General features: G+C 29.0%; 1 protein-coding gene across 1 annotated transcript; it reads right to left on the bottom strand.

The window, feature by feature from the left end:
- Nucleotides 1-13,584: 13,584 nt before the first annotated feature.
- LOC108334480 (protein SRG1) lies at nt 13,585-16,997 on the bottom strand. Its single transcript, XM_017570346.2, has 4 exons — nt 16,699-16,997; nt 16,187-16,434; nt 15,170-15,494; nt 13,585-13,924 (listed from the first exon to the last, which is right to left on the bottom strand). The coding sequence occupies exons 1-4, from the start codon at nt 16,957-16,959 to the stop codon at nt 13,682-13,684; spliced, it is 1,077 nt and encodes a 358-aa protein (XP_017425835.1). The 5' UTR covers nt 16,960-16,997; the 3' UTR covers nt 13,585-13,681.
- Nucleotides 16,998-19,071: the final 2,074 nt, after the last annotated feature.

The following is a 19,071-nucleotide window of genomic DNA, read 5'->3' as shown; positions in this document are numbered from 1 at the left end:
GCCACTTCCAAAAGATTCAGGTAAGAAGTAACGGCAAGCACTAGAGGTGGAGGGACCTACCACTCATATTTGCTGCCCACTTCCAATAGATCCAGGTAATGAGTAAGACAACTAACTAGGTATGGAGGTAATTCACTTCCGGTCATTTTAAAAATTGAAGAGGTACAAAGAAAGAGAGATCTGATCTAACTTGAGCGTCGGAGTGCCTTTTTCAGGTGCCCAGCCCATTTTCCCCGGAGAGTCAACAACGTCGAAGGCAAGATAGCATGGAGATAGCCTCATCAGAAGAAAGAATCCAGAATTATTAGGTTGGTATCTTGGCCCCCATACTCCTATCGAAACAAATATTAAACCAGAATATATTAACATTGATAAGTTGAGGTTAAATAATTGAAATTAAAAATTACTTTAAAACTTAAAGATAAATTAGTATTGATTTAATTCACATTATTTAGAGGAAATCTTCAAAAAGCCTGCATTGAGTTAACTTTCATGAGTTGCGTGTGCAATCAAACATAATGACATTAAGCAATGATGCATATGCAATACAAAACAATGCTATCAACTAATTAATTAATTAATTTTTTTTTGCTAAAGTGGATTTCTGATAAATGTTGGATGTTCATTTATCTATAATGTATATCATTAGTTTCAGATAAATTTATATTAAGTATTAATAACGAATATAATACATCAGTTATAATACATTAATTTGACAAAATTGGTTAGAAGTTCTACATCACCTAAAAATAAGATCAATTTATAATATATAAGTGGATGCAAGTATCATTTTATAAGCTGATTTTGTGAGGTTGAATTAAGATATAAATTAAATTTAAAGTTCATTTCTTAACCAAATTTGATGAGAATTTTGTAATATTAAGTGGATGCAAGTATCATCTTATAAGCCGATTTTGTGAGGTTGAATTAAGATATAAATTAAACTTAAAGTTCATTTCTTAACAAAATTTGATGAGAATTTTGTAATATTAGATAATTTTTCATATTAGTTAATGATAATGTAGAAGAATAGAGAACTTTCAAAATTGAATGAATGATCAACCCATTTATAAAGTCACTAGAATAGGAGTTTTCTCTATGCACAATAATTTTTCCTCTTTTCTCTAGTATCGATATCATAAATTATGAATCTATACATTAAAATAATAAAAGTATAACGTTACATATTATGAATACTAAATTTTGTCTAGATTTAAAATATTGAATAAATATATTGGAGGAAAAGGAACTTAATATTGAAGGAAAGAGATTAATTGTCTACTCTTTTTATGTTTGGGAACATGAAAAATATTAAGTCATATCACTCAAGTGATATCTTATTGTTGAAAAACTATTAGAAAAATCTAGCACTTCTACTAGAAATTACTTTAGACTTATAAAAGAATAGTTTCAAACTAGGTTATTTGGTAAAGATACAATCTTTCTATATAAATTAACCTCTCGAGGAAGTTTTACATAGAGCAATTATTGTGTGGCACTCTCTCTTCTCCAAGTATAAAGAAAACTCTCAAATTTACCAAGTAGCTTCTAGAACTCCTTCTTTTCCTTATATAAAGACTACACAGGATTAGGAAATACTTTAAAGAAATTAATTAACATGGGCATGACGTAAACGAATAAGACATGTTCATTTGTCTAACATTTTCTTAATTAATCACTCTTGGAGCTTGAAATTAAAGTATAAGGATTAATAAACACAATTCAGCACGTTGTGTCCATTAATAAATTTTACCTGGAGGAAAGTTAGAGTGTTTCCTTTTTTTTTCTATATTTTATTTATGGTTGTTGATATCATTTAAAAAATTGGAAAACCTTTTTTTCCCTTAATTTAGTGGCGACCTCTTATATTAATCGTTCATTAATTTAGTAAAGTTGTGATAATTAAAGTGCCTTAAATTTTCTATGATATAGTCAAAAGACTATTTAGTTGATAAAAATTTATTACTAACTATTATGTTACTTATATATATATATATATATATATATATATATATATATATATATATATATATATATATATATATATATATATATATATATATATATATATATATATAATCATTACTTACATGTGTGCTTATCTTTAAATTTAAATATTATGAAATTAAAGACGTGTAGATGATAACTATAAATGAATAATCAGAAATTTGATGTTCAATGAATAATGGTTCTGATGAGTTTATAAAATAATTTGGTTTGATTGGAACATCCATCATCATTTTCGATAATTTATGCCTAATCTTCAATAATTCTACGTTTTTGAGTGACTCTAGCATATGCATTATTTGACAACGAAAAAATTGGTATAGTCAACGGTGAAACTTAACTCCTTCAAATTGCGTTTCTTTTCTATTTTGCCTATGCCTTAAAAATAGCACTTGTCACCTACTTATTCTTACTTTTACTTTTTTTTTACCATATTATTAATATCAAATATTTATCAATGTTACAGTTAATTAATTTTATAAAAAGTTTAATTAATAAGAAGAAGAAGATGAAGAAGGTTATCGTAGTATATTAACAATCTGATCTTATTTATAAGATAAGGCTAATAATAGTTACGTAGTATTTTCATTTAATCTATTGAGACTTTTTTTTATGATAAAATTTTGGATGCAATGACATAATAATTTGCGGTGGTCAAAACATTTATGTGGTAGGTAGGATCTTTGGTCAATTCAACTTCTCGGTCTCGATTGGAGATTAAAGTTTTACGTCGCTTATATAAGAACTAAAAATAGATAACCATATCTCTTATAACCCACCAAAGCAATGAAGAGAAAAATGTGAGAAAATTATGAAGTTTCAACGTAGATTAGGTATATATCTAGCGTAAGAAATAAGCTAAGTAATGTGATTTAAAATTTATCAATATAAAGCGGTTAGAAGATGATTTAAGATAAATTTGTTAGTGCAAATATTCATATAGTATGTGACTAAATTTTAGTAATTTAATTGTTATAATAATTTTTAATACTACATATTTACAATATATCAAGTAAGTTATCATATTATTATTATTTTGTTAATTATTATATAGACGGTAATGAAATATTTCTTCTAAGTTATATGACTCAAGCCAAGGTGAAGACTCTAAGAGTGACCTGGATATGTGAAAGCTATGGTAAGTGTGGTGTATGGCTTGGTTTTAGTGGTTTAATAGTGATAAGATGGTGTGTTCTTAAGAGAGATTGGATCATTCTTAAGGAGAAGTGGCTAGAGGAAGTCTAGAAGGAAATTTCTAGCTTTGATGACCTAAGTTAAGTAGTATGACACAAAATCGACAACATAACTCTACTCAAACTCAATGGGGAATTTACAAAGGGGGAGTCACCTATATTTTTAAGCTAAGGTAACCATAAATGTATCTCTAAATTGGAAAAGAAAAACCTTAATTCTACATCTTGGAGAATAAGGCAAAAACCTTTCCATTAAGAGCATTACTAAGGAGAAATCATCTCCATTAAGACATGTGTCTCACAAAAGAGAGCAACTTCGAGACCCCTCTAGCTAAGGGCTCACAAGCTTCTAGAATCTTCTCCCTCATGTGCGCATAAGGTGGCCCTTCTTCTAGAAGGTGTGTACCCATACCTAAGTATCTTCTTAGAGCCAATCTTCTCTAGACCTAAAATTCTACACTATAACCCTAGGCCCAAATGAAAACCTATATTACTTGACTCATTATACAAGGCCCAAAGAAAACACATATACTACTAGGCCCATAATATAAGACCAAAAATAAACTTACTCTAATAAAAACTCATTGATAGCACATGATGATAAAAGCTTGTGCCTACCTTCTACATATGATTCTAACTCTCTTGAGTGTACTTGGCCATGACCAGGACATATGCCATCATCCTCTCTCTCTCTCTTGAAAAGTATTTAACCTTAAATAAAAAATGGTTTTCTCCTTCATCATCCTCTATTCTTTTGTTTAGTCTTCTTATTCCATGATCGAAGACCTTCCTACAATAAACATAAGACAAAGAAAGGCTTAGGAGAATAATCATCCAAAGTATGTAGCTTCCAAGGGTTATATACCTTTAGATCAAATGAATGATAAAGGCATTGGATTTTAGGAGCATTTTCGCTCTTATTTGCCTTGTGTTGAGCCCATGTTATATTGGAGTGACTTCCCTTTTCAACACAAGGTCTTATTTGGTCTTGTCTTTCCATTCTACTAGAGGAAGATGAAATTAAGACCTCTTTTGACTCTCCACACAAACCTTTGGCCTTTAACACGAGTAATCTTTTGTTAGGGCACTCATTGGACATTTGATCTTATTAATGTGTGTAGAAATGTCTTTTTTTTTCTCTATATCTTTCTCTTTTTCTATTTTATTTCTCATTTGCACGTGGTCTTTTTCCACTTGAGAAGGTGTGAGAGGATGAAGTGCAAACTTTCTCTCCTTGTGAGTGAAGGTTATTACATTGCTATGACCATTGTGTATGGATTTCTTCTAGCCAAGAGCTTCCCAATAAAATATGACAAACTTCCATCAGAACTATGTCACAAAGTACAACATCTTCATAATTCCCTATGGAGAACTTGACCTCATGATAAGTACCTAGTATAAGTTAATTGTCAGATGAGTTTCACACCTATCTTACTTTGATTATATTAAAATTTTGTATAAATCACCCTAATTTAGCTTGCTTTGCAGTTTATGATATCATTAGGGAGTAAAAGTGGAAAAACACATAAAATGGATAAAATTCAATCAATTTGGTAATGATAGACTAGGATTCTTGAAGATAAGGTAAATTGGAGGTTTGTAAGATTCATTATAATAAGGGATGAGATATTTGATTTCAACGGTTTCTTAGAGAGTCAACCGTCAGGGTTTAGAGGGGCATTATTATGCATAAAATGTGCCTAGTATGATTTCGGTTGATGTGGAAAGGTGCATTCCATCTTTTAACCTAAACAATGGTTTCAGGTGCTAATGTGACTTAGTTCTGAGCGCACTGGGTTTCCTTAAGTGTCATGTTAATAAGATATCTATTCTAGACTAGGTTTTTATCAATCATAACCCTAGAGGCTGTTTGGTGTTAAACAACCCAACATTTTCTATCATCTAAAATAGTTAACATTTAGTAGAAAACTTTCCTTAGGTGTTGTCATGGTTGGTTTTTGCCTAAAGGCTTCCTGATCCTAATCATTCCATAATTTTCTTTGTCTAAAAATTAATAAACATTTTGCTATAGCTTAACAGCCTGCCTAAATGCTATTTTTCCTTAAACAACTTAACCCCTTTTTATCGTCTAAAGTTGAAGATAACTTTGGGTTATTTGTTGTTGAATGCTTAGTTGTTTCTAATTTCATGTTGGAGTGATACACTTTTATGCATTAGAGAGCAAGACATATATCTGAATGCAGGCTCTTATGCTTAGAGAGCCAATGTAATATAGATGTAACACCCCAACTCTTGAGATGTCATGGGTTATTGCAAAACCAGTAAAAATTCAAAATTTATTATTTTACAGAAACATACTTTTCAAAAGTCTTGACTTTTAAATGTTCATAATTTATTCAAAACATAATCGTTCCAAAAACCTTACCAATTACATTATTCAAAATAATGAAATAACGAAAGAAATAAATTAACTTCAATTGCATGATCTTAACTTTTTAAAACAAAATAACTTTAATTGAAATTTCAAGTTTATCCCCCGTCCTCTCTTGAGTCTATCATGCCTTTGAAACATCTATAACATCATCTACTCACGTATAACAAATTATACGATCATGGTCAATAATTTTATTTACAAACACATAAATACAAACACGTATGGGGTAAGCTACCGATAAAATAATCATAATGAGTTATTTTCAAGTGTGTTTCAGTTGTTGAAAAAGTGAGCTGCAGCGTTTTAACTAAACGTGCTTTTCAACATGAAATCATTTAATGACATAAGCTTTATATATATATATATATATATATATATATATATATATATATATATATATATATATATATATATATATATATATATATATATATATATATATATATATATATATATATATATATATATATATATATATATATATATATATATCAAAGACAAATAGCAACTGCAGGTTTTGTAAGAAAAGCATTTAGAAAGAATAAAGTTATAAACACACAGTTTTTTTATACTGGTTCGCTCCACCGAGCTACATTCACTCGCCTCTACAAGTTTAGAGGGTTCCACTATAATCTTCAACAAGATTGCAATTGAGTATTCTCACCACTTTTGGTATCTCTAGTAATTCCAAGTAACCCCTGTTACTGACTAGTTGAGTTTCACCCATTCTTGATTGCGCAGCATTCTTCACCACTCATGGTACCCCTAGACACTCTTGGTACCCTTCATAGACACTTGTCTAGTTGAGTTTCACTCACTTATTGTGTTAGATTTTCAAATTAATCAATGTAAATTCTCAATTAATTTGTTGGCGTTCTTACTCTTAACCAAAGTACATTCTCAATTAAAAAAAAGAACTTTGTAGATTAATCATAGTAAATTTAAGCAAAGTACATTCTCAATTAAATATCATTAGGCCTAATCATGTTTATTATTTTACATCTTATATCAAGTAAAAAGCTAATTAACCAAAGTACATTCTTGATTAATTCTTGTTAAAGATTTTACCATTAATCAAGGTACATTATCAATTGGTAGCAAAAACTCATTCAATCACATGAAAGTTTTTAAATTTAATCAAAGTAAATTCTCAATTAAAATTAAAAACTCTTGGACTTATATGATTGATATGTTATGTAGATTTAACACCATGCTTACTTGCTATAATGTAAAATCATTACTTTTACTTGATTAAGAAGTAAAAGACATAGATAAAAATAAATTATAACAAGAATAAAAAAAACAAACAACTTTATTCATCTAATCTCATAATCCAGTTAAGAAATTACAGCAGAATCAACCTAAAGACTTACTATTCTATGGAATGTTGAAATAATATAAAAATAAAAGAAGAGAGTGTGAAAAACATAAGAGAAGAAAGAGAAGGGTTGATGTTTTTAATCTCTTTTATTAGTCATAACAAGTCTAATTCAGTTATAAATATAACACCAAAAAGTCAATTTAACTAATTTAATATATATATATATATATATATATATATATATATATATATATATATATATATATATATATATATATATATATATATATATATATATATATATCATCAAATTCCATTTAATCATATAAAATATATTAAACTAATATATCATACTAATATTCAACACAAATCAATCATCACAAATTTCATCCACATTATAATATCATAAGATATAAAAATAAATAACAAATAATTAGTTTCTTTTACTTATACGGACTATCATCAAGAAAATATTTCAAAGTTCAAGCAGTACGCTTATTCAAAACTTAAGAACCTAAAGTAAGATATCTAAATATAACAAAGAAAAATTCAATATACGGTAAAACAAATTAAGATGATCAATTTTCTCAATTGAACCCACTAAATTAGATAATAAATTCATACAAAAATTAAGAAGAGAAAAAATCTATAAAATAAAGAAAAACTTACTCTGTTTAAAATTCTGGAAAAATACTCCTTAGTTCTTCAATTATTATTAGGTGTGATCAAATCAGGATTAGAGCTTAATTTTTTGTAGAGAAGGGAGAGAAAAGAAAATGAGTGATGGAACGGAAAAGAAGAATAAGAGAAATGGAAGTAAGATAGCTACGAGATACATGCCAATTTTTTAAAAATTTATACCAAAAATTAATTTTAATGTGTAAAAAAGTTTTCTTTACTTTTTTTTTTCTAAAAGGTGACTGAAAATTTGTCCAAATCCACCCTTATCATACAACTATTTTATAGCACAAAATTCAAAATTCTTTGGACCAGGTGAAAAAGAGTCATAGTCTAGATTTCTTCATAGTAGTAATCTATTGACATTTTCTCCACATTTATCAGTGCAGATTAAAGTATGTTTATTTCCTTCCATTCACATATGTAGATATACATCTTCACTATTTCATCATTTGTTTATTTTGAAAAAAAACAATCAAATTTTTATTTTCTTGGATTCCTATACTTTTCAAACTTTCGTGTTTTTCGTATTTCATCATCCTTCGTTACCAAAAGTACTTTCCTGATATCTTTTGATATAATCATGTCAACATATTTTAACATGATGACATTCACATCTATCCTTTCCTTAAGTTGAAGAGTCACATGAGGTAAGGGAAGGACAGAATTTTCTTACCAACTATAGATTCTTTTTATACAAGCTCTAATATTATATTCGACTTTAAAATGAAAATTCACTCACCAAATGACTTTTCAACCTTCAAGGAAAAATATACAAGTGATAATAACAAAAGGATAAGAAAATATATGTTTTTCTTTAGTAAAATTATGTTTTTATAGACCTAAACAACATAATATATATATATATATATATATATATATATATATATATATATATATATATATATATATATATATATGATGTAATGGATAAGTTATTGTATTATTACAGTCATGAGGTTACACTAACTTTCCAAATCTAACAGTAGATTAAACAATGTTTTAAGGTAATATTTTAATATACTCTCTTCTTAGGATCTATAAGTTTTCAAGAATAATTTTTTAGTGTTTAGGATTGAATGGTCTCTACACTTTTCTATTTTATATGGTTGTAATTTTAGTCTAAATTATTTCGTCAAAGCTTGGGATTAGGTAGCCGATCCATGACATTTTAGTATTTTTATGTAGTGTTCAGCAATTTCTGCGGTTTTTGTGATAAGAGCATAATTGCAATGTTCAATTATTGTAATTAATCTTTATGGTATATTCCTTTTACTTTATTTGAAATAAAACTATAGTTATGGAGCTCACTATAATACCAAAAAAATGAGTTTTATTGACTTTCTCAACGTATTAAGAATTCTTTCTTTCTTTTCTCGGTATTTGTCTTTTATGGATGAATATTGGTGTGCGGCAAAAGATACTCTAACGTTCAAGATAATGAACCTAAATTATTTATCTCCATGTGTGTATTATTTATAAGCTAATTATGATTATTGTGGATCCTTACCTATAGGACTAAGATAGGCCCAATGAACCATTTACTTTCGGTGTAAATTATGTCAAGTTAAATAATAACATCTCAGTAGAGTATTACATACCAATGGTCGAGTAGTAACAAGCCGACTTTTGGCTGAGTATGAATAAGTTGACTTATAGTCGGGTAGGAAGAGATCGACTTGTGATCGGGTAGGATTAGGCCGGTCTATGGTCGGGTTGGAAGAGGGCGGCTTGTGGCCAGGTTGGAAGAAGTCGGCTTGTGGCCATATAAGAAAAACAAACACTCAAACAAATAGAGCAGAAAGGGTAAGCTAATATACAAAAAAAAAAACACTCATACAAAATGTATAGAGATATTAACCCATATAAAAATTTATATCAACAAGTCTTAGCACATGAAATCATTCGTACTGGACTTGACCGTCCGGATATATGTATATCAGACTCTGGCGAGTTATGCACATGTGGTGACCTCTATTGCTTTGCAGAGCCATTGCTAATGGGTTTCACCCTACCACACACAAGATTAGTCTGTTAACGTCTTTGGTCAAGGTAAAGCCCCTAGACTAGGACCTCCTACTCTTCTCACCATATACCTCACCCTTTTCTACTTGAAATTTGATGGTTATTAGAATGATAGAATAAGTCCTAATAAGAAATCCATACATCAATACATACACTATTGAAATCATTATAAGAAACTTCTCCTTGAAATTCCTTCCATAACATTTGTCATACATGCTCACAACCATGTTACCAATGCATAATATATATTAAACATACCTCTTATCCATAGTAAACCATCTCAAACATATCAAAACATAAGAAAATCATATCATATATAATGACACTCAGAAATGGAACTTAGGGATAAACTCTTCGCAAAAGACAACGCTCAACGATAGTCCTAACGCTCAGAGCCAAACCTGTTGCAAAAGGTGGTGCTTAGTTCCATTCTTCTTGCAAAACATGCGAAACTCTTTTGTCGCTTAAAGACTTGGAATTAAATTATTCCAAACCTATAGTGGAAAGTGGCATTTGGTAGTGTCATGCCACAACTCAACGCCAAAGCATTCACATTTTTTCATGCTCAATGGTTTGGAGTTAAAATGCTCCCAAACCTACATAAGGAACTAGCGCTCAACCTTAGCTTGCCACTGCTCAACATTGCATCAGAAACCAACAGATTTAAAGTTGTGATTTGTGGAAAAAGAGACATGTTCAAATGATCAAATTGGTATTTCCTACTTATTTGAATGTTATAGTATATACCAATTTACTAAAATGATCAGATCCTAAGTTCCTCAATTCAACACTAATTCAAACAATGCAAACAACACATATACATCTACTACAAAATACATTCTCAAAGCACTTACTGTTAGGTTTATCAAGGAGAAGATTCACTAAGAAGACATTACATCAATGAGACCTAAGTCCAACCATATAAGAGATTGACACCACTCTCAACCTAAAACCTTCAAGCAACGGGTTAATGGGTCTTCATCCTTTTATGGTGCTCCACTTTCTTATTTCTACCCAATGTGAGACTTAGAATCACACTTGGATTTCCAACAATCTCCTCCTCAAGGGTGAGTCTCTTCCACATTTGTACATTCAGAAGTATTCCCAACCACAAGTACCTCTTTTTGTACCGTAATTCATCTTAATGAGACATGCTTACCTGAACCCTTGCTAGAAATTACACTTGTCTAAGCTAATTACCAAGACTAACCTGGCTTTGATACCACTTGTTAGGTTTATCGAGGAAGAGGTTTAGTAAGGAGACATTACACTATTGAGATTGAGTCCAACTACATAAAGAATTAACACTACTTTCAACCTAAAACCTTAAGGTTTTAGGTAAAGAGTGGTGTTAATCCCTTATGTGGTTGGACTCAGGTTTCATTGGTGTTGTGTCTCTCCAATGAACTCTCTCCCTTGATAAACCTAACAAGTATATCTATAACTTTTAAACAAGGTAATTTAGCTTTCGTTACCTAAAAGATGATCAAACAACTTATAAACCCAAAACACCTTTAAAAGCTCAAAAACTCTATTTATCTATATGAACAACACAACACGATCACGACACACCATTGGACCACTAATTAGTATATACTCTTAAAGAATGCTCAAACACCACATGAAATCCTAGATGGTTCACATGCATAGGAAGACTAAACAAACGAAAGAGGGGGACTAGAAACCAACTTTATTGAAAAAAATGATTGGATGGAAGTAGGAAGCACGCCTCAAGGATTATTCTAATAGTCTCCGATCTTCAAATAGATAAAAAGATGTTTAAAAACTTTAAAAAAGAGTAAGAGAGCTCTAAAGAAAAATAGTTTATAAAAATGATGTGATTTAAAATAATGAAATTTATTTATAAAAATTTTATTTATTTTAAATTTTTAATATTAAAATAATTGAGTCTTAGATTTTTTTTTTTTTTTAGTTTTTATAGTGTGTATAAACTATTCATCATTGATAGTCTATTGATATCATTAAAATATCTACCCAATTATTAGCACTAAATATTTTTAAATTAATGTTACTGAGAGTTTTCTATATCAATATAGAGTTATTTCTTTTTAGACGTTACCTATATTTTTTTCAATTTTTTTCATTGAAGTTTGTCGTAATATTTTTATAGATTTTTATAAAGATTTTTTTCGATCGAGAAACTTAGTTGGATTTTTTTTTCTCAAAATACTTTACCATGTCATCTAATAGTTTCGTTCAAAGTAATATTAGCAAAAAAAAAATAACCAAAACGAAAAGCAGATAAAGAAACTAAATTTGTCAGTGAAATAGTTGTCATCAGTATAAATTGATAACGATTTCGGTTAATTTTCTTAAAAAAATCTTTGTTTACATTAATTAAAACAAATCTTAATAGACTTTCGTAAAAAAATTACCGTAATTAATATTGACTAAAAGATTATTAGCTTATATTTTTGAATTATTAATTATTATTTAAGATCAAAATAAATTTCATATTTAGTAGTAATCCAATGCCCTAGTTGAATAAAATATTAAAATTTTATAAATCTGAATTAATTTTATTTACAAAAACGAAACAATTTAGAATAAAAATAATTTAAATTGAATGTATTTGAGATTGATATAAAATATTCTATGATGATGACGACGATGATTTCCATCAAATTAACAAAAGTCAGATTACATGTGTAACGCATTTGCATTGTCTAAAATATTTTATAGTAAAAAATATTAAACATCTTTTCTGATTTTGCAAAATACATAATTTCGTTTACTTCTTTGATTTCTTTTTGTTTATGATCTCTATATGTTTCAAACCTTCCTTTTCTTTTTCCATAAGTCAGTATGTTGCAAAATTACTTACATAAAATTAAATGTTATCGTCTAAGTTGTAATATGAGATCCACGTGTTAAATAAATTACATAGACATTTTTTAAAAGGAAAAAAAATATGAATTACTTATAATATTGACCAAAAATCAATGCTATGTCGTGAAAGTTAATGCATATTCATAGTCAGCATTATGATGTTAATAAAAATAAACTAAACTGAATAGTTAGGTTTAACTAACTTAAACCGTAAAAGAAATTGAAATATTTTTATTGAAGAAGAAACTAGCCTATTTTTAGTTTAGTCTCTAAAACCATATATAATGAGAGCAATTGACATATTCTTCTTTCAAACCAATCAAATTATTAAATGTTTCAACACATATACAATTTGATTTTCCTTTTTAGTTTAGGAGGCTTCAAATTCTATAATTTATTATAACTATTTAATCAAAAGTTGATAGAGTTTTTTAAACGTAAAAAAGCAACACTTCCAAGATTTACCACATAGTTCTTTAAAGATGACTATTATGCTAAGAAATTTTGAAGGTTAATTAAAATAGATAAAACATAGCAATCAAATCATAATTACAATAATAAAGATTAACTATTATAGACTTCAATAAATTTCGAATATATAAAACGTGATCCACTTTTATTTTTAAATATCCTGTAATTTTTAAAAATTAAATTCTAATGAATTAAATACTTTTTGTTTAAGTTTCTTTATTTAGTATTTAGGTAATATAATTTCCATACTTCGAAAAGAAAAAGCTAAACTTATTAACCTTTCAATATTATTTTATCTCAACCATTAATATATTTTGCATCATAGAATGATATAGCATGTTAATACTCTTGAGTCTATCAAGGAAGAGGGAGACACAACACTCAAATATGAGCTTAATCATATATAAGAAATTAACATCACTTTTTATCTAAAATCTTAAAGTAATTGATTTTTCACCTTTATATGATGTTCTACTTTCTCGTTTTTATTCAATGTGACACTTAAACTCAGTTGGATTTCCAACAATACATATATGAATAAACATTTAATATTTATTATTGTTCCAAACTCAAGTTTGGATGACACTTTAAACATTTTAAGGAAGACATCAAAATAATGAATCTATTAAATACCCAGTTCAAAATAAAAACTATTAAATGGTCTAAAAATATTGAAATCATTTTTTATTGGTTTCCTCATTTTCTTTAAGGATATTTGTTGGGTGTTGTAAAGAAGTAATGTTATAGTCGCAAGGTGTCTAAGTAAGACTTTCCATCGAGTTTACGAGCAAAAAGGTTGGCCAAAAACTCCTTGAGTTCAGTTTGTTGGAAGCGTGGTGGTGTTTTTTCAGTGATCAAACTTGATGCAGGAGCTAACACACCATCATGTTTTGGAGTGTGGAATGTGGCAATTGAAATTCTTTCTCTTGCAGAATTCACTATTGCACGATGCTCAACACTTTTGTATATTCCATTACTTATAATCTGTCACGTAAAATAGACACAACCAAAACCAAAATCAACCACCATAAATCTTTCATGACACCAGAAATCATAATCCTAAATTATCAACACAAATATATGTTAATACACACTTTTAGTGTACAAAGAGTATATTATCTATCAGGCTATATTTTAGATAATCAAAACTATAACTTTCACAAAATAGATTAGAGATATATTACCAAATCTCTACCAACACTATACATAGATCACATTCAACAAAGAAAACATCATCTTAAACACTAATTTCAATCAATATACTAGATTCGATTTAAATGTGGCATAAATGGTTATTATTTTAGAAAACAAATTGTTAAAAATCTCACATTAACTAAAGGTAAAGCTAGTTTAGAATACATAAATGAATGCAAATCTCGTCTTATAAACTAGTTTTATAAGATTAAATTTGACTTCAAGTCCATTTCTTGATATAGTATAGAGTTATGTTTGAACCTATTCTAAAGATATTTGTTATAGAAACTTAAAATTAATTTTAAAATAATAAATATCAATGATAGTAGAGCTTAGACAACTTTAAACTTATACTAACTTTTTTTAATTTTTAAAATCTATAAAACTATATGTATTAGTGTTGAATTAGTTGTTTATTTAATTGATATTAACTGAAATAAATATTAAAAATGAATAATATAATTATTTAATTTAGTGTTAGATCGACATTAATTTTTTTATTTTATTATATATTTAAATTAATAATGATTAAGTAGACTGTGAATACTTAAGTTAATTCTAATTTTATTTATATAATATGAAGTTATGTTTTCATGAACAACAAATTATTCTTAATATAAAGACTTGAATTTAAAGACAAAACATTAAATAAATATTAAATTAAAAAATATGCAAGTTAATTAGCTCGAAAATTAACTATTTAAATTAAAAAAAAATAGATTTAAAAATTAGCGATCAATTAACATTAACTTAATCGAAATTACTTAGAACCAATTTTCAAAAGTCAGCACTAGTACCACAAATTTGATGTTATTGACTGATTAACATCAATTTTAAGTTGTCTGCATTAAACTTTTTTATGAAAGTAAACATCTATTTTATTATAATAAATTATGTAACTTAAATATCAAGAATCTTCTTAAACTATTTCTTAAAAATACTTAAAAGAAAATCAATCATTATTTATGTTATTTTGGTGAGTAGTAAGCAAATGAGCATATAATAAAGCTAGGAAATAAGAGTAAATAATATTACCTCCAACATGTCACCAATGTTGATAATGAAGGAATTAGGTAAGGGTTTGACGAGAATCCAGATGCCATCTTTTCTTACCTGCAAGCCTTCTACATCACTCACTTGTAGAAGGATAGTAAGACCAACTCCATCTGAATGAGGTGTCAGACCAATAACCTTCTCTGCTTCAGGACATGCTGGATAATAGTTTATCCTCATAGATTGCATCCCATTTTCAAATATCTCTCTCATCTCTCTTTCTTTCATCTTCAGACACTTTCCCATTTCTTCAACAATCACTTTCGCTAAATTTTCAACTTCCTCTGAGTAAACTTCTAAACTTTCCCTGCATCACATATATCAGTGTCCAGAAACATCTTGCCAAACATGTGTTGTAAATCTACGTCAATTCAAAATAAAATCGATTTATAACTAAAAATAAGATTTGTACCAAATAATTGGACGGTTATCAAAGTCCATAATTCCATGTGACCGGACGGCCATCAAAGTCCACAAAGACGCTGGCCAGCCTCACAAGTATAAATAATTAATTTTAAAAAGATTAAGATAAATCGTGTTTAAGGGTATTGAACCGGGATTGGATCAAAATTAAAATATCGCTAATCCTAGACTCATGCTAAAAAAACTATAAATATAAGTTAAAGGTAAGAACTAGGTAGAGACATTTACTATTGTTGTTGTCATATTGAATTACTAAACACTTTGACATTGGAGTACCTTTAGGAGATACACTTCCAGGTAGACGAGCAAACAAGAAGAGACCAATGACGAGAAAGAACAAATTGTGAATGTTTTCAATGACTCAACCCATAACCAAACAAGATGAATTTATAATACATAACTAAATGCAAATATTATCTTATAAGTCGATTTTATGGGTTAAGTTAGGTTTAAACATTTAGTATTTTAGTTTTCTGTTATGTGTTTAACAAATACATTTATCACAAAAATAAATTTAAAATCTATTTTGATCTCAGTATTATGTAATGACAAGGAAGAAAGTGGGTGGGAGAGAACCTGAAAGAAAGAGGGAGTTGAGGAAATAAGTGAGGCATTCTCAATTGTTTTGGAAGAACAGTCATAAAGAAAAGGTCAGCCCAATCAAGCTTTTGATCTTCACTCACAACAAAAGCTTGTCCAAAACCTTCCATATGTTCTCGACTCTGCCAAAACCTTTTTTTCTCCGACATTGGAAGGTCGAAGAAATTCTTAATCTCCAGCTTCACTTTCTCCACCAAGGAAGTGCTAACTCCATGGTTTATCAGCTAAAAGGAGATTAACATTTAACAACTAAATCAATTCATAAATCAAAAATTTGAATTTATCAGTATATGACATAATTTGAATGGATTCTTTAACTATTTTTGTTATTATTTTTTAATGCTTTCAGTTCCAATTAAACAGCAAAATTTCCCAACACCCTTTATCTAAGTTTATCTAATATATATCTAGAGAATCCAGAATCAAACAGAAATATGTTACAGTTACAACAAAATTGAAGACAAAAAAAAGGAGGAAATTGAAGAAACCTGAAAGAATCCCCATTCCTTGCAAGCAAGGTGAAGCTTATCTAATTCAGAAGTTGCAGATTCTTGAGAAAGCAATCTCTGCATGTCAATAACTGGAATCTGAAGGGTGGCAGTATTAGGTTGTTGAGAAATATGCACCATTTGCTGTTCATGTTGAGGCTGAATGTATCTTTGTGGAACAGTAGCCAAATTTTGTTTGGCCAACTCTTGAACTGATGGTACCAAAACTGAACTTCCTGATAGGTTCTTGGTCTCTGCCATGGCTTTAATCAGTGTCCTATATCTTGCCAATTTATAAGGGTTGGTAAAGGTTAGAGATATGAATTTAGGTAAAAGAATAGGACCTTGGGTTAAAACTTGGTAATTTAATGATGTTGGAAATAGGAATCCAATAATTGCAGACATGACAGAACAGAGCCAAATGGGATTGGATTTCCACGATCACTCTGTATATTTTTGTTTTTCTGTAAAATGCAATTTTGTTCAATAGCATTTTGTAATTGAATTGTTTTTTACTTTACAAAGACAAACATACATTTTGTTCTTTCTTATAATTATTAAACACTTGTTTTTTCTTTCAATCTTTTTTTCTCTTATATCATTAGGATGTTTTTTTTAAGGTTGATTAAGGAAAGATTATATATAGATATATATAATTTACAAATCTAATTATGGATTTCTTTTTCTATAATAATTAATTTTATCATTTCTAATATTTAATGTATTGTTTAAGAACCTAAAAGATAAACTAGTAGAGTTTATAGTTTTTTAAAATAATGAGATCGAGTATTTTAAAGTTAAAATAATTTAATAATATAAATAAAATTTCTTAAACTCGTCTCATTACTTAAAATATAAATCATTTCTCTAAAATTCTTCCTCCTAGTTTCCTCTCATTTCTCTCTAAGATATCTAACTCTTTGATCATTTGTTTGACGATCAGGAAGTTTCTAAGAGATCACAACTGAGTAATCTCCATTATCTACTGATCAAATTTTTGTTTAGGGCAAGTAAGTTTTTATCCCTTTCTCCTTTAATCATCCGTTTATGATCATGCTTAATCCATTTCGCATGTATCATCTGTGTGTTCCTCTCTTGATTCTTTGTCAATTTGTGGTCCTAAGGACACTTTTCTATCACAATTTGGTGATTCATAGGTGTTTATAGAGTTCCTTATGCGGGAAGCAAAGGGTGTGCGTTCTGAGAGCTCTATAGTTTCGACGTAAGGTAAGGAAAGCTAGATGTCCAATTTTAAATTATGTTTATGGTGTAAGTTTGGTGCTTGTATGTATGTCAAACTGTTTTAGTTATAATTTCAAGAATTATGCTAGTGTTAGTTCATTTAAATGTATGTAGTTGGTTATTTGATGATTGAATTTTGACGTGATGTAATTTGGATGATATTGTTGTCATGAATTGTATGTTATGATGTTGTTTTGACGTATAAAATTGGTAGCAAGGTTTAAGGAATGTTGAGTTGTCAAAGACATGGGTTTTTTGGGTTAAAAATGAGGTTTCGATACTTGTTAGCACCTTGAATTGGTAAAAATATGATAAGGAAATAGATATGAGTCAATGTGGTAGTTTTAGAAGATTTTAAGTTCAAATTAGGGGTTTTGACATGTGAGTTTTTTATATAAGGGTTAGAAGGGGAAACCGGGAGTTTAAGGATGTTTATTAGGTCATTTAGAACTTGTCTAGATGTTGAATTAAGTGAAATTTGATGGGGAAGTGGTAATTGCTTAATAGATTGAGTTTCCTAGCACATTTTAGTACATTGTGGCGATTTTAACTAGTCAAAATTGAAAGTAGAGAGGTTGTGAGGAAACTGAAGTCTTGGGGTGTGTTTTTAGGTCTATTATGACTTGTTCATGTTGTTAGTTTACAAAATTTGGTCTTAGAAGGCGTAGGTTTGAGATTGGGTAACTTAGAGTAGTTGAATTGGTTTGGAGTGGTCAATTTGAGTTAGAGGTCTATTTTCAGATGTTTCATAATGTCTAGAAGGTTGTAGGAATTAATTAAAGATGTGGGAGAAGTGTTTAAAGTCATCTTAAAAGGGGTAGCAAATACTGGTATGGCACTGAGCGACTGTGTCAAGGCGCCCCAGTTTCCAGTGGCCTTGGAGCTTAGTGCAAGTCTCGGGGGGTTGAGTGCCAAAAAACAACAACTAGGGCGCTGAGCGCCAGCTCCTGGGCGCTTCAGCGCCATCCTTTGAGTTTTGAAAAGGTGTTTTATATTGTTTGTGATTACTTGATGGGTGGTTTCTATTTCTTTGGTGTATGTTCAATGTTTTCATGTGTTTGTATGCAAGGTTTATATGAGGCTTTATATGTGAATGAAAGGTGGTGGAAAAGAGTTCCAATGAGAAAATTC

The sequence above is a fragment of the Vigna angularis genome, chromosome 11 (genome assembly GCF_016808095.1).
Source record: "Vigna angularis cultivar LongXiaoDou No.4 chromosome 11, ASM1680809v1, whole genome shotgun sequence".
NCBI classification, from domain to species: domain Eukaryota; kingdom Viridiplantae; phylum Streptophyta; class Magnoliopsida; order Fabales; family Fabaceae; genus Vigna; species Vigna angularis.
Note: the sequence above shows the minus strand (reverse complement) of the source record. Positions and strands in the feature narration are given on the sequence as shown.

Excerpts from the sequence above, each read along its gene's own strand:
- LOC108334480 (XM_017570346.2), bottom strand. The coding sequence starts at position 16,959 with ATGGCAGAGACCAAGAACCTATCAGGAAGTTCAGTTTTGGTACCATCA. Across the intron at positions 16,435-16,698 it reads AGGAATGGGGATTCTTTCAG|CTGATAAACCATGGAGTTAG; the intron begins GTTTCTTCAATT and ends ATCTCCTTTTAG. Across the intron at positions 15,495-16,186 it reads CAACTCCCTCTTTCTTTCAG|GGAAAGTTTAGAAGTTTACT; the intron begins GTTCTCTCCCAC and ends TATGTGATGCAG.